The sequence below is a fragment of the Myzus persicae genome, unplaced genomic scaffold (assembly GCF_001856785.1).
Source record: "Myzus persicae strain clone G006 unplaced genomic scaffold, MPER_G0061.0, whole genome shotgun sequence".
Lineage (NCBI taxonomy): Eukaryota > Metazoa > Arthropoda > Insecta > Hemiptera > Aphididae > Myzus > Myzus persicae.
The window spans coordinates 1-24,280 of NW_019104143.1; the positions used below are offsets into that span (position 1 = coordinate 1).

At 29.0% G+C, this 24,280-nt stretch overlaps 1 protein-coding gene across 13 annotated transcripts in view; it reads right to left on the reverse strand.

Annotated features, from left to right (window-relative positions):
* Positions 1 to 7,225: 7,225 nt before the first annotated feature.
* LOC111039184 overlaps positions 7,226 to 24,280 on the reverse strand; it is a 28,747-nt gene continuing 11,692 nt past the window's right edge. For 4 of the 13 annotated variants that reach the window (XM_022322541.1, XM_022322544.1, XM_022322534.1 and 1 more), the window contains 14 exons: positions 22,721 to 22,759; positions 22,620 to 22,640; positions 21,096 to 21,131; positions 17,762 to 17,788; positions 15,781 to 15,834; positions 15,610 to 15,618; positions 15,392 to 15,448; positions 13,138 to 13,149; positions 13,024 to 13,059; positions 12,685 to 12,693; positions 10,809 to 10,850; positions 10,247 to 10,303; positions 9,129 to 9,182; positions 7,226 to 7,566 (listed from right to left, as the gene is read on the reverse strand). In XM_022322541.1, coding sequence (XP_022178233.1) covers positions 7,502 to 7,566; positions 9,129 to 9,182; positions 10,247 to 10,303; positions 10,809 to 10,850; positions 12,685 to 12,693; positions 13,024 to 13,059; positions 13,138 to 13,149; positions 15,392 to 15,448; positions 15,610 to 15,618; positions 15,781 to 15,834; positions 17,762 to 17,788; positions 21,096 to 21,131; positions 22,620 to 22,640; positions 22,721 to 22,759 — 518 coding nt within the window. In that variant the 3' untranslated portion in view covers positions 7,226 to 7,501. The remainder of the gene's footprint in view (positions 7,567 to 9,128; positions 9,183 to 10,246; positions 10,304 to 10,808; positions 10,851 to 12,684; positions 12,694 to 13,023; positions 13,060 to 13,137; positions 13,150 to 15,391; positions 15,449 to 15,609; positions 15,619 to 15,780; positions 15,835 to 17,761; positions 17,789 to 21,095; positions 21,132 to 22,619; positions 22,641 to 22,720; positions 22,760 to 24,280) is intronic. The other 9 variants (XM_022322535.1, XM_022322536.1, XM_022322539.1 and 6 more) reach the window with 9 other exon arrangements.

Here is a 24,280-nt window from a genome sequence, read left to right on the forward strand (position 1 = left end):
TATTATACTTCAAAGTTAAAAGTGTTTCTGTTCAGCAAATTTTACAATGTAATGACAGTATTTATAATTACAAATTTAAATAAAATGTATATCTGAATTTTTGAACTGTAAAAGGTAAATCTAAGATTTTTTTGGGGGGCAACACTGACGTATGCATTCAATATGGCGGACCTTCTTATCAGCTTTCCATAAGAACAATGTAATTTTTTGAGATGTGACCATTCTGATTTCATATATTCTGTGGTACAACTACGTTATTGTGTGTTGCAACTCATATTTCTAATAGTAACCGTGGTAATCTAAATTTAATTTATCACGATAGTAACGCGTTTTGTACGATATATTTTATTATTTACACAATGTAATTTGTGTTCTGTCTCGCGGCTTTTAACTACAAAAATATGTTTTTTGACATTTGCATAAGCATAACTGTTATGTATATGAACATTTCAATTATAGCATTGTCATACAACGTACGTCAAGTTTGTGTGAACAAGTGAATTTACCTGTGGACTATGGTTATTAGTTTTTGACGATTTTTGATAGTTGGTTTACGTCTCACGGCATGGTTAGGCCGTTAGGGGATTCGATACCGTGATTTTATGCCTTTAACGCAGCGGTTCCCAAACTTTTACGATCACGGCACCCTTAAAAAATTGTTTGTGTTTCGCGGAACCCTAATGTCTAATCCAACTCAACTACAATTTTTGTGAATTAAAAAAGGAAAATCAATCTTTAAACTCTCAAGTCCAAATAATATTTTAATGATACTGTTAATGACTTTTCATCAAACATTTTTTAAACAACAAACATTAAATAAACATAATTTTCTCAATAATCTCATACATCTAACGGAACTCTTGACATTGTCCCACGGAACCCTAAGGTTCCGCGGAACACACTTTGGGAAACGCTGCCTTTAACGCACGTGTCACATAGGATTTTACACGTGTTCTTTGCCAAACGTACCGATTGTTTACAGCGAAGCACTGAAGCGATAAGAATATTCTGAAAACAGATTTGGATTTGTCAAGTGTACTTTCTAAATTTAGGATTTTTGGATTTGATTTCTCTATAGATTGAAATACGACGATTTTTTTCATTTTTTTTTAATATAAGAATATAACGTTTTTAGTAATTCGGGGGATAAAATGAAAAACTATGGGAAAGTCGATCTCAGGTAGTCTTGCCGTCAAATTCAAATCTGTTTTTTGGATTCTTATAGCATCATTAGAGCAATTGATACGTTAGGCAAAAACACGTATAAAATCCTATATTGTACAACCTTACCGGGAAATAATTTAAATAAGGTCTCCCAAAAAATAAAACTCGGGCGACATTTTACTTTGATAATATAATAATACAATACGAAAATTATTGATAAGTAATGTAAGTGCTGTGACTGAAAATGATAAAAGTGAAAAAAAATTGATTTGTTCGTAGTTAGATTATTGATGATGGTTAGGTTATTAAATTAGTCTGCAATTTTATTTGTAATTTCACTTTTCATTATATTAGGTACAGTAGGTATTTGATAAATGGTCCTAGGGCCCCCATACATCAACACAGGATAGGGCCTACCGCGGGAGAAGGCCGAATATCCGCCACTGGTTAGGCAAAGACCACGGTATCGAATCATTCGAATCCCCTCATATATTATCCCTATCTTTAATAATTTAAATAGGTTGTCGGTAATGAATAGTGATCATATGTGCCTATCGGGTCGGCGACTGTCAGATGGTACTCCACTTCGATACCTGCTGGTCCAAACCGGTTAGAAGTCGAAGAACCTTAAATTGATGAGATGTACGATTGTAGATATAATATACAACCGTGGTGAGAAGGACGTCCAGAACAGCCCTATAGTCCGTACGGCTCGCGGCTTTCAGCTTAAAACTCGAAACTAAAATACTCATTAAGTTACAATAAGTCTAATCACAGACTTTATTCATAATATCACGAACTAAGATATAGTTATGCAATGGTATCAGACAGTTTTCAGGGCCACCAAATTGTAGCTAAAGATACAAGTGCGGCCGGGGGGAGGGGGAGGTGCAATGCGCATCAGCAATTTACAACACCAGCTGCATATAAAACAACAGATGTCTCGCATCACTAAACAAGTACAATATTATTATGATTATTTTTGGGTAATCGGTTCACGCCTTACCGTACGGTTGGAGATTCGATACCATGATTTTCTGTTTTCGTCTAACACATCACTCGATACGTAGGATTTTAGCCGTGTTCTTTGCCGAACGTACCGTTTGCGACATTGCGAAGCAATAAGAATATTCTGAAAACAGGTTTGGATTTGCGGTTAAGTCTACTTTGGATCGACTCCATACCCAATTCTTGGGTACCTATTCATTTTTAAAAATACTGTAAATTAGCTATCATAATTTTTTTTTTGTCAGATTATAAGATTTTAATTTCGTCTTAATGTGGCCGTACGCTGAACTTTTTTCCCGCTCCAGAAATAATTCGTAGGTATTGGAATATACTAAGTATATATTAAATTATTAACTCATTTTCTGAGCGAGGCTCTGTTCTTCTCCCCATATTTATAACTTATAATTTATTTACTTATCTACATAATTGTAATTTATTTATCAGGCTTAAAAATTATAAAAGATCGCAGTCTCCGTTTCAACTATTACATATCTGTATAATTAATATTTTTTTTTAATTAGAACAACTTTTATAAATATATATAAGAATAGATTTTTATTATTTTTAATTATTTCATAACAAATGACAATTCAAAATTGTTCATGGTGGGTACCTATAGTAATCGTATGGGTTTTTAGACTTTTAGATCAAATCGGTCTGCATACGGTTTTATTCCCTCTGGCCTCTAGGTCTAGGATAAACATCAAGATAAGATAATATATTATAGATAATATATTTTATCTCAACGAGAAAATAACAATCACACACGGCGTTCTAGTTAGGCAATTTGGCTACATAACTACCACAGAATATATTATTAAATAAGATTTAATAATATATTCTGTGTAAGTGTGTAACTACCGTTGTGTCCGTCGTCCTATACCTCATAAATCATAATATTTATAATCATTGTTTTTTAAAAAACCTTTCCATACCTATATATTTCAAATTTCAATATTTAAGTTACGATCTCTAATTATAGATACATACTAGATAGGTTACTTAGGTATACACTATTGCCGTATATGTTGGTTTTTCCGTTATTTTTTAAAAACATAGTTAGTTAAATTATTAAAAAGTTGTTTCGTGTTTGTATGTAATGTAAGAATGATGTGGTTTTAAAGCGCCATGCACCAAGTCACACAAAAATTATCTGATTTCCGACTACAGGACCTTTTATGATGGAAAAGTAAATCTAGATGGCGCATCCTCAAGACCAAAATTGAAAAATTCCAGTCATTTTCGAAAGCGTCGGGAAAAATAAAAAAAATATGAGGAAAAATGAGTATTTTACACACAATTTTTACCAAACGTAAATGTGACTATTTCCCGTACATGATAACATTTTCAAAATATCTTGACTCTGCAGAGCTGAGAAATTTTTGATTTTTTAAAGTTTTTTTTAAAAATTATTGTCGATGGATAATTTTTCACTTTATAAAGTAACTAGTAGATCTACTATAACGTTCCACATAAGTTGTTAATACATTGACGGTCATGACTACTATAATACCATTACAAAAAAGAATAATAACATTGTCATTGTAAATATAATATATTAGTAAGTCTATATAGACTTACCACCATGTCAATGGTAATAAGTAATTTCGTCGTAATATTTCGTCAAAATCGAGAAAATTTAAAAAAATTTTCCAGTTAGAAATTCATAAACATTTTTCTTTTTATAGTTAACATTGGACAATTTAATAGAAGATTATCTCAGTAATAGCTTTTTGTAATCTAAACAATTTTATACCTGAACATTCATCATTAGGGAACCGACTTTATTGTCATAAGAAAACTAGAATATCTAAAAAAAAATTAAAAATTTGGTCGCAAAATGTTTCCGTACTCACTGAACGAATGTTCCACCACATCGACTGATGTATAATGAGGACATACCTACTTCATATTACCTACATCCAGGTGTTTAAGTGGGAGGGACGCAGGAGGACTCAGTCCCCCGGCTGGTACCGAATTGGTTCCCGAGCTCCAAACCCACATCGGTTCCCGTTTGAAAAAGGTATTTTATAAAGGTAAGCCGAACTTCTTCACATAAACAATCTCCGTTCAATTTAACGCATGCTTTACATTTTCGTTTTGTACATATCCACCTCTGTATGTTATCTGCTAGGTTGTTTTGGAATCCAAACTTGTAATTGTCAATAACCAACAACTTAGTTCCCTTTTCACTAAACATAAACTCCACAATTACGAAAAATTAAAATTAAAAAATATAAATTCAAATACGAAATAGATGTGAAATTATTTTTTAGATTTTTTCTCATTATTCACTATAATACTGAGTGGGTTTTAACCACGTACTCCATCTCGCTAGAGTAGGCTTTGAAAGGTTTTGTTATTTAATGAACTTGCAAATTTAGACATTTTAAACAGTTATGTATTAAAAGAACGACACAAATTCGATGTACGAAGACAAGCAAATAACAGTTACAATTCAAATTCCACCTGATCTAGAGTCTAGACATACTATTATTATACTGAAATATTAACCTAGGAGGTACTTATCGATAGCGTAGGTATATTAAGCAGCATATAAGTTCGTAAATGATATTTAAATTATGTAGAGTATTTTTTAGTCGTCAAAATTGCTAATCTTGTTATTGTAGCAGGGGCGTCATTTCAACTTTTGAAAGGATAGGGCAACTGATTAAATTTGCCGACTTCATAATATTTAAAAAATTATGGTTATCTATATATTTAATATGTATGGACGATAGACCATCAACAGAATATTTTTTTCGGAACAAAAAATGTAAGTATGATGTCATGATGATAAACAAATAACATGAAACGTTTCAATTTACCCAATTAAATAATAACATTAAAAATAGTAAAACGTTAATTTATTTACTTATCCTATAAGTTTCCTATCAAGTATCATTAGGTTTAATGGAATAATAATATAAATCATATTAATAAATACTTAAAATTTTGTTATTTGTACATTTAAAACTTTGATGAAATTATAATACCAGTTAAAACTAATAATACTAGTTAATGATTAGATCGTGGAAGTCGGCAACGGCTATCGATGTTATCAACACAAACAATTTGTTGTATTCCTATTTTTAGAATTTTTCTAGATATTTCATAGAAGTATTTTGCGTAATAACGATTGTCATAAGTTGAGGAGGAGCCAGTGTTTCCCAACATATTAATAACCGTGAATGTTGTCGTATACGCCACGCAAAGGCTTAACGTATATAACAGATATGTTTCGGTTTCCGATTCTCTAACCGTCAAACAAGTAAATTATCGATACCTGCTGTATGAACTTTATTAAAATTATTCTTTTGGTGACCACGATGACGAGTACTGCACAAAAGATAATTAAACGAGGTCCAAACAGGTTTTACACAATACAACTCTAAAGTTACTTTACTCTCTAACAACTGACCACGATAACGAGTACTGGACGAGAAAGTAAGTATTACAGTGTCTTACTATCTTTTTCAAAAGTGTTTTCCGCCGCCAACGTCTCTTTACACACAAGATAAAATACTCTAAAATAGTCGTAAAGAAAAACAGTAACACTTGGTTAAAAGAATTAAATATAATATATAAAAGAATATCAAAAAACAAATAATAAAAACGAAACGTCAAATACTGCTCGTTAGGCACGACAATGCGTGAACCAAAAACTGAACAGCCCCGCTTCCGTCGCAGACGTCGCCTTATGTAGTCGTAGCAATTTTGCTGATTCGGCTTGATTAAATTTTGCATCATTGTTTTGATTTTTATAATTTTATTATGTATATGTACAACAATGTGTATTTAAAAGAGAATATTGGATGGATTCTTCGCTCAAGTCTTCAGTCACTTTTATTAATCTATTACAACACTTACGCTTATTGTAAAAATTATATATTTACAGATTGTGTAATAAAACTAATAAAAAAAAAAGAGAATATTAGAATAATATCTGATTTCTGAGTATAAAATAGTAAATACAAATTTAGTATTAACCGATTTTAGCATTTGATCATCGGACAAAGAATTGCCGACTTTTTAAAAAATTTTAGAGTGGGGCATTTGCCATAGTCTGCCCCCCCAAATGACGCCCCTGTATTGTAGTCTTTCATTACCTATTTAACTTATCAACAGCGTATTTAATAGTGGCATATCGATATGTGAATGTTTAAGATAAAGCAGATAATGTTTGTCGTCATCGAAAATCTAGGAAAAAAATTAATAACTGTACTAAATTATTTGTCAAATATGTAAAAATAGGTATTTATACCTAAATGTGTAAAAATGTGTATAACTAAATTGGGAGTCATTTCAATTAGAATGATCAAAATCGTACATTTTTTATCTGAATAAAAATATCTCATCCCAATGGAAATATGCATTCACAATAAAATCCGTTCCCTAGTGTTATAATTCAAATCGGTAATCCATATTTCAGGGCAAAAGAAAATAACGACGTGGTAGATACCTACACTGATGTTGGGACAAAAAATGTCTTCAACAAAATACAGGTAGTGATGAAGTACAGAAAAAACTCCAGACCCAGAGTTTGAAAAGAACGTCGTTCATGAAAGCACGTTCATATTTAGTGAACGATACATAAATGTTACTGGTTTTTTCAAATTAAACGTGAACGTGACGACGTTTATATTTTAATGAATTTGAATGGTTTTTAAGACACTTAATTTACTTACCATTTAATAGATATTTATAATGTTTATAATAAATTATTGATGAATTATATTATAAATAAATATTTTGTTACTATAATTCCTATAGAAAAAAATTTAAAAAATTAAATGAACGACCCAGTGAATGCATATACATGTGTTCAATGAACGTGAACGCGTTTATTTGAATAAAAAAACACTAACATGAGCCTGGATGAACTTTTGTTTTAAGTGAACGTTCTGAACACTGGAAAACTCTGATGAAAATGATTCACGAATGAGAAATTATATTAGAACTAAATTCTAAAAAAATAACATATCATAAATTCATAATATATTATTCTAAAAATATTAGGTAACGGATAGGTATATTAAAAAAAAATCAGTAGTTTAATAGTCAATATCAATATATTATAATAATATCATATTTTTAGCAATCTAAGAATTATAATCTTGTATAGTAATATGATTAAATATACTTTTAAATATGAATAGATAATACTAATATTATATAAATCAAAACAAATCTAAAATGAATTATATGACTCCGATGGAATATTTAAAATAATGTTGGTAAATCAATCGTAATGTTTTTGTGAAATATGTGAAATTCCAGTGCAGCGTGTCTAAATCCTATGCCATTGATGTGCTCCAATTATTCTTAATCATCGCGCGATTACATCAACTTTATCAATTCCCAATTCTTCAAATATATTTTTTTGTGACCACGCTGAAAATATAATAGGTACATTAATAAAACAATGCTATTCCATTCAAATGGCTTCAAATATGAATGTATAGTAAAAGAATTTAAACACACATATATACATTTTTTAAACACTTGAAGTCTTTATTATTATGACGATCAATGATCTTTAACAACTAATTTCAAAGGTGTTTTTAAATATTAAATAAGTAAATACAAACATGTTCAAGTTATAAATAACAGTGGAAAGGCCTTCGTCAGAGTCTAATATTTTATATTAAGTCATATGGTATACGGCTTTAGAGACGCCTTATGTTTTGAGAGTTATCAAGTAGTTTAATTGCTACTGAATTAGTGTGTTCATTTAGCCTTACCCCGTGTTTGAGCTCAAAAAATGAAAACAACTTTTTTGCAAAAAATTAAACTTAGAAATCTCATCCTGGACGGAGGTTATCATCAAATCTCACTGGATAATGTCGTTTTGACGTACTGATGCTGTGACAATAATACGGACAGCAATATTTTGGAAACGTTGAATTGGGGAAGCAAATTAACAAAACGCCCTCGGGTTTAATGGAAACACTAACCTTCCAATTCGGGATACGTAGATTAGTTTTATATTGGTTATTTTACTTTTTTTAATAAATTAACTTTGATCCCTACTGAAAATGTATACGCTAGTATACAACTAACCGTATACACTGGAAAGTACAATTTATACTATTATTATCAAATACATCCAAATACCTTGCACTTAAAGAAAAACGAATACAAATGTTGGGAAAATACATGCAATCTGATAATAGCATCTGAACTTCACGGCTGTCTATGTAGCTAAACAAGTAATTTATTATTTGTGTCAAACAAAATTGAAAGCTTTCTCATGCTACTAGTTCAGTTTGTTTCCCTGGTCTAAGTAGCATGATCAACCTGGGCTCGTTTCCATTGTTCAGGTACGTATTCCGTACGAAGGATGGTATTGTAGATATTTGTTACTGTGTTAGATAGTTGTTTCAGTATTTTGTGGTTTATTTGGTCACAAATAGGGACATTTTTGGTTAATAACCTGAAGAAAATATTTATGAAAAATTTGAAAGTAAATATACTCAAAAACTTTTTTTTATTGAGTATTCAAATACGTATTTTAAATAATTTTCAAAATGAGTATCTGTGTCTGTACTTGAATATTTTTAAAAACTATAATTTATAAGACGACTAATAGGCTAAAAAGTTTAATACATTATTATTTATCTTCACAAACAATTTAAGATTTCAAAATATAATGAATTCATTTTTATTTGTATTTCTTGTGAAAAAAATAATGTGTTGGTGGAACTATATATTAATAAGCTTCATACTTATCCAAAAAACATATGAAATGAGTATAAAATGTGTTGTGACGATAGGAATATGATGTTGAATAATCATGAATACATGTTGTTTAACCAAGCATTATATTATTCAAAATCATATAATATTTACGATTTTACGGGCAGTTTATAAATAAGTAAAATATTGATTGTATAAATCTATCTTTTTTCATGATGACCAAAAACATATGGTAAAATAACTTAAAACTATCTTACTTTTAAATACATCATATTTAGCTTTTAAAAAGTCTAAATGAAACGGTATTATACCTAAAGAGAAAAATTATAAAATAATTAATCAATGTATTATCTGTGTTGATAATATGTTTGTGTTGAAGCAATCAAAATTATTATCATGACAAAACGATTTTTATCTATTTTTTTTTAATGGACAGTAGACACATATATAATATAAATTGATATAAAATGTCAAGTAAAAATAATTGAATCTGTCTTGTATTAATGTATCAAATTTAAATAAAGAGTTTTTGACTGTTTCTGTTTCAAGAGCCAACAGAGTGACCTAGCGCAATAATAAAACTATTGTTACTGTCTCATTCCTGTAGAATATAATTGACACCACTATATTATGTAGGTAGGTGGGTTCTACAACATTCTGAGATTGTAAATGCGAGGCTGAACATTCGTTAATTTACAGTTGTTAATATTCAAAATATTAATGAAAGTATTTACCATGTAAAATTGCACTTAAAAAGATAATTATGAACATCTAGAGGGCTAAAATCTAGATAACTATAATTAACAGTCAACATACATGTGTAATAACACTATAATAACTGAAGGGTACAAATTAATGATTTTATTGTCACGCCCTCTTAGATCATGCACTATGGATGTAGCTATTTAGCTAATTCTTCATGAAATAATGAATACACGATTTACGAACGAACCTATAGAATCCCGACTATTTGTGTGCATTCGTGTAATTCATTTTGATTATTGTGATTGGGTTATCAGTCATCCAAGTATGCTCTAGTTTATCAGTCATTTTGGCATCAATTCAAACGCACAGACATAACGAGGTTACATCCATGACCAATAGTATATGATCTAAGGTCACATTATTAAGTATTCATATTTTACAATACGCAAGAAGTAAATTATGTTATATTCCATGTAAAAAATTGTAATCATTGAAAATTATAATATAAAATTGTAGATGATACCTAATACTTAAAATTATGATAAAAATTATAAAAATTATATTTTAAATACAAAACTGAGATTTTTTAGAAATATACTAATGTAATTATTATAATATTAAGTAGGTATACAGGATTAAAATGAATGAATTCGTAAATCGAACAGCTTACCCATATGCTTCATTCTCAATACGTAAAAATTGTAGGGTTCATTTCTTAATAAAAAGGCTGTGAACATTAACAGGTATATAATATATAAAGACATAAAGTAAGTACCTATTAAGTAGGTATCTATTTAAAGTTCTGAGTTTGAAATATATATTATTAAACTAATTCAATTTTTACTTGTGATATTTATACTGTAGTAAAAAAGTACCGACACTTTCCCATCGTTTTAAATTTAATCGATTTGATATTTTAATGAAGCAGTTATTCAAAATTTGTTTGAAAATTGATTTTGTACATATCAAAGTTACAGATAGATGTAAATTAAAAGGAAAAATGATAAGAGGAATAAATAAAATAAAATAATGTTTTCCAAGTTTTATTGATATTTGATAGATTTTGAGTTTTTGAACCTCCTCTTCCTCTATGTTGAATATTATACATTATATAGTTTAATAGACATACAACGTATGTAAAAGATGTTTGAAATTTGGTAGAGATACATGGTAGGTATTACAGTTCTATAATATCTATAATATATACAAATAATAAATATAAAATAGCATACGTAATTTTAACAGTTTCAAACGTTTTTTGTGCATATCTTTGACTAAAAATAATTAAATTGAAATAGTAAATACACAAAAGGTTATAAGTTACTATAATCTGGTTTATATATTATGTATATTATAATTTATAAAATAAACTGAAAAAATTAAAAAAGTAACCTGCATTGAAATAGGAGAGACCTTTATAAATAACAAAAAAAAACCGAGGAAGCTTATATCTGTATAGAAGCTTTTATCGTACCTCACCGTGTGTTAAATTAGAATTCAATGATAAATAATTGTATAGGTGCGTAAGACAATATTGAGCAGATATTTCGTGTTAGACCAGACACTATTACCACTATTAACTCTATTATGCCATTAGCTAGGCAGTGCGCCGGCCATTTTTCTAATACTAAATAATCATTTATCTAAACGCATGGTGGTAGATAGATTGTTACGTACAATTTGAGACAACGGTAGGTCTTATAGTGCAATGGGAAAAATTTAAAAACTGCAATTTTCCTAAAATGAATGCCATAGGGAGGGATGTTCTAATTACATGAAGTGACATTGAATCGACACCGTGATGTATAGCAAAAGCTGGTTGTCGGCTACTGCACATTACTTACATTATATTAATATAAGATTATTATGATTCAACCCAAGACAACTTCTGCTCACTATGCAGAAACTAGCAAAAAAGAATGATATCTAATCTCGAAAAAAGTGCCAATTTCCAGACCACCTCCTAAAACGTCTACCGATATTAATGTAATGATATATACATTGTGGCAAAGTCTGCAGCTCTTTCTTTAATCAATAATCTTAAATCTCAATACACAAGTATATTCATGTACCTACAACAAGTCACTTATAACTGTATTGCATATCACTCGGCCAGTTTCAAAGAAAATTAATCAAAGGGCAATTGAAATCTATTTCAGGCGTTGAAAACGCTTTTGAGACAAAATTAGAATCTTGCAATACTGATAAGTAGGGCTTGTACATGCATTTGCATATCAATTTTGCTAAGTAGTATTCAATGCAGAATGCTTGGTAACATAGAAAATCCATTTCAAGGTGCCGTGGTTGAATATGCGAAGTTTTATTTTGCCATATTTTATTATTTTTGCATACTTAGGGTATTTTTACCAAATCTGGATGAAAATGCAATGATTCATATTTGTGTACACTATGTGTGTGAAGTTGGCCCTCCGACCTTGTCCGATCGTTTCGAAAACTTTGCCAATATCTTGCAAATTAATTGCAAATAGTTGCAAATTATTTTATAGAATTTGCAAATCGATACTTTATTTTTGACGAATTTTACAAGTTTTTTGGCAAATTCGTTTTTATGTCATACTCGAATCAATGCCAGCTATTAAAGCGAAATCAATAATACTTTATTCATAAGCTAAAAATTATTTTACAGAGCCCATTTTTAAAGGCGTTTGCTCACATAGTGCAGATACTTGGTGCCATATAGATTCCACAATTATGTAAATATGTCATTGCATATTTTGTATTTTTGTGTAACCACAATAGTATTATATACTACAGTATTTTTAATAAAAGACATTCAACTTATCCTTATTAACCATTTTGTGTTATTATGTTTGATATTATAGACATAGAGCAAAACTTCTAAAAAACATTATCGGTTCGGTATTATTTACCATACCGGTATAAATTATATGCTGTTAGTTAAAAATTGATTGAACAATAAGATTTCATTTTATTATTATGATTTTATTTCTGAAATCTCTTCTTCGACTACCAAATTTAGTTTTATTATTTAAATTTAGTCTATTCTAGTTGGAGTATTTAAGATGATATCATACGTTTAGTAGGATGTTTCTTTAATTTATAATTACTTTGTAAAAATATTCTTACTTGGATTATCTAAAAATTAATTTAAACATATAACACATTACTATTTTTATTATCATTCATAGTTTTAGTTGGACACTGAATTTATAATAAAGTTCATCAAAAGGATGTTGGCAGAATTCACAGAAAATAAGAAATAAAATGATTTAATTTGTCTTATTAGCAAGGTTATAATATTACCGGTATACTTGTCTCTATTATTAGATAAGATTGTGTATTTGTGTTTTCAGATGTTAATATTTTATGAAGTGCAATAATTAAAGCAGAAAGCTGATTGTTGTAATAGCGACGACAGACGATTGTAAATAAACCTCAAGTAGTTGAAAAATAATTTTAACTTACTCTTCACTGCTTCGTATATATGTTTGTTAAAATGTACTATACATGTGTGTTTTAGATTAGAACATAAATTTCAATATTGCAAGCATTTATCATATTTAGTAAACATGTACTTACAATAATGTGTTACTACACATAAAATATACAAAATAATTTCATAGTTTATTTAAAAATATAAAAAAACATTAATAATTATAGGTAACATTATTGGTTTATAATTATATAATTAATTACGTATACATACAGTGAGTTCCGCTTAATGTGATCACTAGCGCAACGGTAGTAGAAGTAAAAAAATAAAAGCGGAGGGATAGCGACCGTAGCAGTACTCTACAGTAGTAGTACATTACACGAGCCAGAGTTTGCCCTTTGAATGTGTGTAAATTTGCCCATTTTCTTTAGCCAGGCCTACAAACTTAATGAATGGACAGATTGGTTCGCTTGTTGTATCAATAGATCGGGCATTGTATGCATGTTACATCTTTGTCATTTTTGAAAAAATTGGTTGAATAATACCGAATATATTAGCGAAAAAGTTAAGTATTTTTGAAGCAATAAGATACACGTGCTCGACCGTTTTTAGTTGTAACCACGATTTAAGATATACACGTTGCCCATCGGCATATGATAAGGTGAGTACCAAATCGAGTTCTTCATGGTGCTGGAAATTACAGCAAGCGCTCTCTGTGAGAGAAAAGTAAATTACCGTGTCGCTACCTCCTGAACTTTAAATTTTCTATTTTAAATTTTGTAATTATTTTTACTAATTTAATTTCACAATTATATATTATTTTCCAAACATTTTATGGAAGTCTGCTTTCAAACTGTACAAGTTTAGCAGTAATTTAATATTATAATGTAAGTCATATAGATTTTATTATTTGACTATAATAATCAAGCTATAATACAACCAATATATTTATTAGTCCTAATTAAACTCCGCAGTTAACACATACGAGAAACCATATTCTTCCAAAAGATATTCTACTAAATATACTCAGTACCATATATTTATGTAATAATAATATCCTCTTCCTTGAAATGCTTTGGCAAATGAGAACATTTTCATTCAATTTCATACCTAGTACATTTTCCCACAAATCTAATGATGCTTTGGGCATACAAATGGGCGTAGTTTGGCATAATTATATGTGGGGGCTATATAGGACTAGAAAAATATACAATTCAAAAAACTCCTCTCGTTTTACTAGAATTAAAAAGAAAAAGAACATTTTCTAAAAAAAAAAACAATTTATATTTGCCTTATTCTTAACCTGGCATTTTATTTTGCAATATAAAAAAAAGATAAAACAATTAAAATTTAATCATTAAATCAAACATAAGCTAGGCCTAGGCGTCTGTGTTTTTCTGAAAATATGTTAAGTACATTTTCTGATTCTATTGCATGTGATAAATCTCTTTCGATATGAAGTATTGACAAGTTTGTAAATCTATCATTTGTCATGGTATTTCTAGTCCAATTCTTTATTCGCCTCGTAACAGAAAATGAACGTTCACATGAGGCAGATGATATTGGTATAGTACTATAGTTAATGCAGTTTGCAAAAGATTATAAAAATTTGGAAAAATATCGTTGTCTACAACTACAGGTATGATGTCATCTATTTCATAATTTTCTTTATTGATCATATTAGAAAAATAAAAGAGACGTATGTGATTGCAGTACATGAGCAAATTGCAAATAACAAACCACGGTTTTCAATTTAAGAGGGACGTGGAGTCGATCACCATTTAGTAGCTTACTATGAAATTGTTTGTTCGCTTCAACCCTTCTGTCAGCTAGAGAGGTTAGGCCAAGGAACCTAGAAGGGTGCTAGAATTTATTTCGACTAATAAACATGTTCGTTTATAACTGGACTATTTAACAAGTTTCCTTTACAAATGTTACTAAATTTGCTTTGTAAAATGGTCTTAATTATTAATTTGTAAATAAAATAAATTCTCGCAAAGAAAATAAATTATTGAGATAGAATGAATGTACTTTAAATTTAATTTACTTAGCATTTATCAATGATATCACATCTTTATAATGCTTAAGTTTTATAAGTAACTATTTTTTTTTTGACTTAGCAATTTTTTACACGGAGTTGGACGAAGTGTTTTTGCTGGAATATAATCAACCGGTTCATAAAATCGAAATGACCTGAACCAAGGTGGTCACATTAAGCATAACTCATTGTAGTTAGTTGTGTTTTATCTAGCCAGAAAAGTTTAATATTTTGTTTGTATAAGACGGTTGAGTGATAAGTGATAACTTTCTAAGGATTCACATTATACTGTTATATTATATTGTTTCTTAGTGAAACTATATGTATTATATATCAGACATCTTAAAATCATATAGAAATACCTGTTTCTTTATGTCTCCTCAAATAATCCTCATCTGATTCTTCATTTCGAGGCAAGTCTAAAAATAAGTAAGGAAACACATATAAATGTGTATTAATAAGTTTTCAATTGCATCATAATTATGATAATAATGTTTTTAACATTGGGTATCAATTTAAATATGATTATGGAAATCATTAATTATTAGATACAAACACTATGTGAGTAAAAATTACTTACGATCATTTACTGGAAATTATTACAATAATCATATTAATTTAAATGTAATTAGGTATTCTGTTATCGAGTGCAGTATGTGAAATCAATGGCCAATAGGTACCGTTTGATTTATAAATGAAATAATTAATTTATAAATTCATGATTTAGGATTGTCAAGCAAATATGACTTACATATATCTAGGATTTCTATTCCATCTTTGGATAAGTTGTAAAATTCCGGTGGCTCTGAAAAACGCATTAGTAATTTACACTGTTATATTTCCATTCTGAAAATTTTATAATATACAAAGATATAGTTCATATACACAAAGCATTTCATAATTAAATGTATTACACATAACCACGTGCTAACTGTTAAGTAATCATTTATGCCAACTATATAAATATCACGAACTAAGATATACCGGACTGGAAACGACCAAATATCACAGGGAACCCAATTTACTCAAGATACACATCGATTCTTGGCGCACTCTACCAGTCAATATATTACACATTTTAATTTTAATGATAGTATACATTTTCAATATTTGATAGTAAATTATAAGCAATTATTTAAATATTTAGTTATTTATGAAACTGTAAGTTTTGAGCATTTTTTCTTTTTGCCATTCTCTTTTGCAACATTTTTATTAACTATTAATCTATTTAAAATTGATTTGCCATCTACAATACTCACATTATTGTAGATATCACTTGGTACAGAGTATGATGTTATAAAATCTTGACTAGTGAAATGTTCTGAGCAAACATGTTTTAAAGGTGTTTTTTGATTATTTACCTTATTTACCGCAGTATTCCAAGCTAATTTTTAGTCATTTGGTACTTACACGCATTTTGAATTACAATGTATAATATATTAAAGTTACATAAGTACATACACTTTTAAAATACCGTATGAAAAAATAGTAATAAAATAAAATAGATATAAATAGATATTTATTTAAATATTGAACATTAATTTTAGTATTAAATCAAAAATGAAATTGTTGATTTGGTAACATTTTTTTGTAATATAGATGGCGCTCGAGATCGATGTGTACGATTAGCTCGACTATTGCGAACCCATCCTCCGCGCCCAATCGATCATGTCGTTTCCAGTCCTGTATATCTTAGTTCGTGATATCAGCTGAGACATTCCACCGCATCTTACAAAATGATCACCGGCACCGTTATACGTGCCCCGCCCCCCGTGTCTTTCCCACTCGTGGATTTTTGCTCAACTGGACGTCCCCCCCCCCCCTGAATCAATATACACTGTTTTTAAACATAATAATACGTCCAAAAATAGGTTCTTTGGGTTTACCCTAAATATTTCTTTTATAAATAATATAATATGAATATTTATTTATCAAGGATTATTTTTTTAATGTACTAATAAGAATACTTCAAACAACTATTTTAACACAATTGGTGGGTTTTCTATCACACATAGGTACTTTTTAGTTCTTCATAGAAAGCTTCTTTGCCATCATCTCTTGTACCGGTTCAGTTGGGGCATAAAAGCCATATTCTACTAACTCGAATAATCTGTAATCCACGAAGACCGTGAAAAATCTAACGGTATAATTCAATGAGTAATTCATAAAATCGTTTAATTTGTACCACGATAATCCACGTTACTGTGAGTTACTAAAGAGTTGAAAATATTTAGCCTTTCACCGTGTTTATGTTTTGTTATCATATTGCAATCAGTAACTAACATGAAATAATCAAGCAGATGAACAATACTGTATTATAGTATGATGCATGAAATATAATTTTTTTCTTATCAAAGGTACAATTTGATTATATATTTTTTCATAAATATTAGGTACACGTTCTTGAGTTCTTCACGGATTAGTCATTACACAGAACATCGTGTTATTGGAATACCGTTACTTAGCTGCTTATAAGTCATAAATTCATAATTATAAGTTAAATTATGTTGTAGCAACCTGACATCGTCTACGCATGTAGTCATTGGATTCTACGACCTTCGTTAATTGTCTTAAATATTTTAACACATCTATTATTATGGTAGAATTTTTTTATTTATTAATAAACCCACTCAATTTTCAAACTTCTATTCTTTTATTTTCGACTGTAGAAATCGGTTTATTATGTTTATTGCTTTTAGAGTAGGCATAAATAAATTTCCAAATTTTATTACTTGAATTTTGGTCTTCTACTGGTGTAACTGTTGATAAAGTAATACTTTATTGAAATATGTGTGTGTTTTTATTTTAATTTATAGTTAAAACCACGGAAAAAGATAATATAACAGACCGCTACCAAGCGTTTAAAAGTGCACCAAATTCGAGCCCAAAATAGACAATGGGCTTTAACCATTTACAGTACCAATCTAACTGTAATTAGACTTTTAACCATCCATTTCCAATAATAATTAATGTCAACAATTTAAGAGTTAGATAATTAACAAAATTATCACACATAATGTTTTCAATGTGTTATTATTAATACGAGTACATAAATTATTAAGCTTAAATACAATTCATATAATGTTGATGTTAAAATTAGTATTTATACTTTCTATTCAAATACAAACATTTTGAATACTATTTATAAGGATTCATTACTTGATTGTATAATGTATCAACCTATATAATTGTATGGGGTGGTACTACAGATAGTATACTTAATCCACTATATACACAACAAAATAATGCAGTTCGTACATGTCTTAACAAAAAAAATAAATCCGGATCCACTAAGAACAATTATGTAGAACTTAATGTTTTACCGTTAACTCTCTTGTACAAAAAATTTGCTATATGTCATACTCTAAAAAAATATTCTCCGCCGAATGATATAAGAAATAAGCGTGAAACCATAGCTTATGATATTAAGATTCATTATCCAAAAAAAAATATAGGCCAAAAATTCATCGACTATCTGGGACCAAAACTATTCAACACCTTAAACTTTAATGTAAAAAAATACTTAAGAACAAATACTAAATTTAATGTAAATAGATATATAAGTGAAACTTTGTTACATGAGCTTTAAAATACTTGTAAACTTTGTATATTATTTTAGATACTCTATGTACATAGTATATATGATCTGTGTATTAAGTTTTTTTAAAAATGCTGTACTTATATTTAATATTTTTCTTTTCTTATTTTTTTTTTTCTCTTTATTTGTACTTTTTTAAATCTGTTTTCATTAGTATATTATATAGATAAATAATATTAATTATCATTACAACAATAAATTCATAATTCATAACTCTCTACTTCCAACACAAGCTTTGCTTACAGGAAGTAGATAAACCATTGTAATTGTATGATTGTGATTATAAAATGTAATAAATGGTTTATTCAAAAAAAAAAAAAAATATGTATTGTCGGCTTTGTTTAAAAATCTCGTAAGTGGAAAAATGTTCTTTTTTTTTTAAATGAATACACTTCATTTTTTTTCACATTTTGATATCATGATAACTAATATTTGGCAGTTATTTCATATAATAAAATACAAAATATAAAACCTCGATCAACAAACTTAAATAAAAGTAAAAATATTTTAGCCTGCCGCAGTTTTCTGCATCTTTTGTACACTTTGATATAAATTACTTTAAGGTTTTTGACGCGAAACCGACAATATTATATATACTAACCATAATTTAAGATCCAGGGTATTCAAACAAATTATCAGTGTCATACATAGCTATTTTAAATGGGGGGGGGGGGGAGAGAGATAGGTTGCCAAAGGCCAACATTGTTAGAAAGAGATAGCCAATTATCAATAATAAATACCTGTGTAATGTAATGGGACCTATATAACTGAGTGCCAGTTAAAATCGCGAAAAAATAACTAACAATATTTGCCCTTGCTGGACCTCTGCATCTGTTATTAGTATATTTCTTTATAGGTTGTCTATGTAAGCAATACACCTTGGTTAGGGTCTGCGTCACGAACACTGGCGGCTGACCGCCTCGTTTCAAGCGGACTATTTGATGTATTGGTTATCAAACAATTGTCCATGCTTTTTCAAATGTGTATCAGAGTATAGGAATTGCATGTGTTGGCGAAATCACGTGACTGTGTCCTGAACGGGATGCGTGGTATCAATTCAATATTTCATATCAATATTATAAATAATTTTAAAAACATAAAATAACAATATATATCTACAATACAGAAACTGAAAATACCAAACATATGGACACGATTTCAACTTTTAGAGTCTAATACTTTATAACTTAAGGATAAGTGGCCCTATCATCTGATCAAGTGTCGCTTCTATATTGTCCTGTGACTGCATATCATCTTATAAACATATTCTTCGATAATACTTCGAATAACAAAAATTTAAAATGTTCTGGAAAGACTAAATTGCTAACACTGTTAAAGTATAACTGATAGTGTTCCGATTAATATTTAGTCTCTAATTATTAAGTTCCTTGGTAGTCGCATAGAAGAGAACCACAATCTACTCGGCGGATGAGGTTCCGGGTACTGCAGCGACAACCAGCCTCTAGTTTTCGTAGCACAGACTGTAGTGCCTTCAATGCCCAATGTTGATGAAAACAGAGGTGCATTAATTAATTATTAGTTATACTTATAACCGGGGCTCGGATTTTAAAGTACAATAAATAACAAAAAAACCACAAAATTGTTTTAAAAAAGCAAAAATGAAGTATATTCATTTTTTTTAAAGCAAAAAAAGCATAATTAAAAATTAACATGAATTAGTTATAATTTTATAAAATTGAATAAAAAATTAAAATGAAAATTTTTAATAGGAATTTACTACCGTGTATTTGGCAAGATTTTTAGTAGTGAAACTGATTCTATTGTCTGACAGGATGTTTTTATACATCGAACGCTCTACATCTACTGGAGTGATCGGTGCATACTTCATGCAAGAGGTTTCGTTTAAATCAAACCCATGATATTTAATTTCGTTTGATGAAACGCCACACAGGATAGTGTTAATGTCCAGCAATTGTTTCCAGTCTTTGTTTTTCAAAAGAACACGATTTAGTTTACCCGAAATTGCAGTTGCAATATCTCCAATATTTATATTTATATCATAAATTATTATTGAGGGTTTTCACAGTTCTTATTAATTAAATAAATAACATTTTTTTATGACTATAGCATAACAAACATATTATTATTCCACAGCTAGAGCCTTGAATAGAATAACTGAAAAAAGTAATTAAAAAGCAAAAAAGCATTTACACAAAAAAAAGCAAAAATACGTTTATTTATTTTGAATCAAATAATCAGAATGACGTGAAACGAATTTATGTATACAAATTAGATTTCTATCTTAAATATATAAAAAGAAGCATTTATTTTGCTATAAAATCCGAGCCCTAGTTATAACACATCCATCCAACCCTAACTTTATCTCAATATTATGGTATAGGTAGTGATTAATAAAAGTAATTTATATTCTATACTGCACCTACTAGATGTTGTAATACTTAAAAACAATAATTCTTAAATATTAATAAAATGTACAAAATTAGTACCTTGGTCCTCTGTTACTAATTCATCCACAGTCAGCCCTGCACATAAAAATAAAAATAGTACAATGATTTTTAAGTGTTAGCAGTATAACTCACTATAAAAAAAATACACAGTCTAGCCTAGAGAAATAAAACGATAGGTGAAAGTCTATCATAATAAGCTACACAATGTTATGGTAAGATACTTATATTAATTTATTGTAGAAATTAATAAATCGTAAATACCAATTCATTTTGCATTTATGTCTCACGAGGAATCTATACTCTGACCTACGAGAAAACCGCCTGCAAAACTAGTCACCACCCTGCATCTCCATTCCACTCGATGATGCAACCGAATAACAACTGTTCGTGTAGAGGGAGAAAAACATCCGATTTATGTACAGACTGCAGAAACAGCTATAAACTCTTTGGGCGCTGGTCAGTTTAGATCAGGGATCACCAAATGGCGGCCCGCGGGCCACATCCGGCCCGTGGATGAATTGTAACCGGCTCGCAGATAAGGAGAAAAGAATAAATAATTTCTTATCTTTGTACAGGGTGCGGCGTAATGGACTCCCATATTTCAAATAATCATTAGCGCGTAATTAAACTGATTAGATTAATCGGCCTATTATAATAAATATTATGTAACATACTTTGCATTTTTATGGCCCTCGAGAATTTTCCGAATTCTTAATGTGGCCGCCCACGGAAAGTATTAATTGGTGAGCTCTGGCTTAGATCATATACAATGGATAAACCTACGTTCTGGTAATTTGAAAAACATACCTCAATCTATCTATTAGAGACAAGTCTCTGGACCGAACAATAGAGATGAAATTAACTGTTTGAGCAAGGATGACAGTTTAAATCTCATATATGTTAAATTACAAAAATTATAAGGTCTTAAACGATCTACATCACACTGCTTCTAGGGGAGAGTGGAAATCAAAATAACGACAGAATAGAATATTTATAGGTTTTAGCTATTTATTTCAATAAGACAAATGTGTTGTTGAATAAATTTATTGATTTAAAATTGAATTCACAGTTTTTCACAGTGCACTCGAAAACTAAAATATAAGTGCCCTAAAAATCTAGATAATGCGTCTAGAGTATGATATAATAAGCAAAAAGCTCAAAATATGGAAATTACAATTTTTCCTTCAAATAGTAGTGTAGTAGGTTTCTAAAATAATAATCACACTAAATATTATAATATTAGGTATACTTGTACCTATATATTAAAAATGTTGATTTGATCATTTATTAGATACTTTGATAAGTTAACCATACGACAAATTAATACGATAACTGGTCATTCAATAAAAAAAACTATTAAACACACACATTTTTATTAAAAAAAAAAACCTTACAATTAAAGGATAAGTTTATTATTTATTAAGACACTTTTTACGGTATCACCAGCAAAAATATTGTTGATTTATTACGAACTCTACACAGAATGTTGGAAGCAATATGAAGTTGATGTCGATCATTAGTATTGCTGCCTAAAGGTTAAAATTAAATATTTAATTTAATTACTTGGGTATTGGTCCAACGGCCCTTTTAAAAATTTAAATGAATTTACTATTTCTTGAAGTACAACAGTTAACACATTTATTAATAATCACAAAATGGTTTACCGAATGGTTTCTCTCGAGTAAGATTATTGATTTTGTCTTCTAAAGTATAAAATAAATACATTTTTTATATTATTTGTCTTAACTAGATATTTGATAGCAGGGGTGGAGTAAGACTACATTTCGGGTCTGGAAAACATATTTTTCCGACCCATTAGCTCGTTGACTTATTGTGTTAAGGGCTAACATACAGACTTAAACTCGAAAAAAAATTGTTTACTTTGATCTATCAAATAACTCATAAAATTAACAATTACATTTTTCATTTTAATATTCACATATAAAACATATTTATACAAATCTTATAAATTAGTGTACTTAAATGTATATAACTTATAAGTTATAAGAGTAATTTAGAAAATAATTTGGATTATTGAAGCACCCCCAGCTTTTTATTTAGCACCCCCACACCAAAACCACCAACAATTTAAAAATCATGAAAGAATGTTTTTTTTTGTATTTGACGTTTATTAATACAAACACAAATTGGTTTTGATAATTATAGTTATATCATATATTAGGTACCTATGCAAAATATACAATTATTGTAGAATTAAGAATATAATTATTATATATTTATATCGTTGCAATCATAGATGGGTAATAAATTCTTCAATCAGCCGTAATTTTAATGCCATTTAAAGATATGAGGGTTTTAGGTAGGTAACAGAGAAGTGATAAATTGATAAACTCAGTAGTTTATTTATAGAGTATTGTCACTTTGTAGTTAATTCGATCAGCCTAATGTTATTGTTCGGTTTTTACCCCGCTCTGCGGCCTGCGCATTTGGTATTTGTTTATTAGAAATATTTAGTATACACGCAATACGCTATCTATAATAGTTGTCATTATCTAAAGTTTAGATAATAGAATTATTCTAAACCCACGTGTATGGTTGTAATACAATATTTCGTTTATTACTTTTATTACTTTCCTATAATTGACACTAATATAAATAACTTAAAGTTCAGATTTTCCGAAGAAAGTAATAAAAAAGCTATAAAAGCTAGTTCAACTGATTATTTTGTGGAAATGGACTATGAAAAGAGTCAATACTTCATAAATGATTATAAAGTGTGTTATATCACAATTCAAGTGATTTATGTGTGTAATTATAATGATATATTAATAAATTTGTATTTAAAGATGTTATGTGTATCAACTTGGATTCGTTAATAGCGGAAATGCTTATTTTAAAGAACTGTCCACCTTCTAGTTATAATCATAATATAGATACTATTAAAGATATTTGTAAGAAGGCCACATTTCCAAATGTATTTAAATTGTTACAAGTGGCTCTTACAATTCCGGTGAGTTCTGCTACGTGTGAGAGAAGCTTCTCGTCAATGCGTCGTTTAAAAAACTGGCTAAGAGCAAGTATGGAACAACAGCGGTTCACAAATTTATCAATTTTAAACATCGAAAGAGACATTGTTAACAAAATTAGTTCTTCAGAAATACTAGAAAAGTATTTTATTAAGAATAGAAAATTATTATTAGTATAAAATAATATTATTATGTGTAATAAATATGTATTTATTCCATTTAAACTTTATTATTATT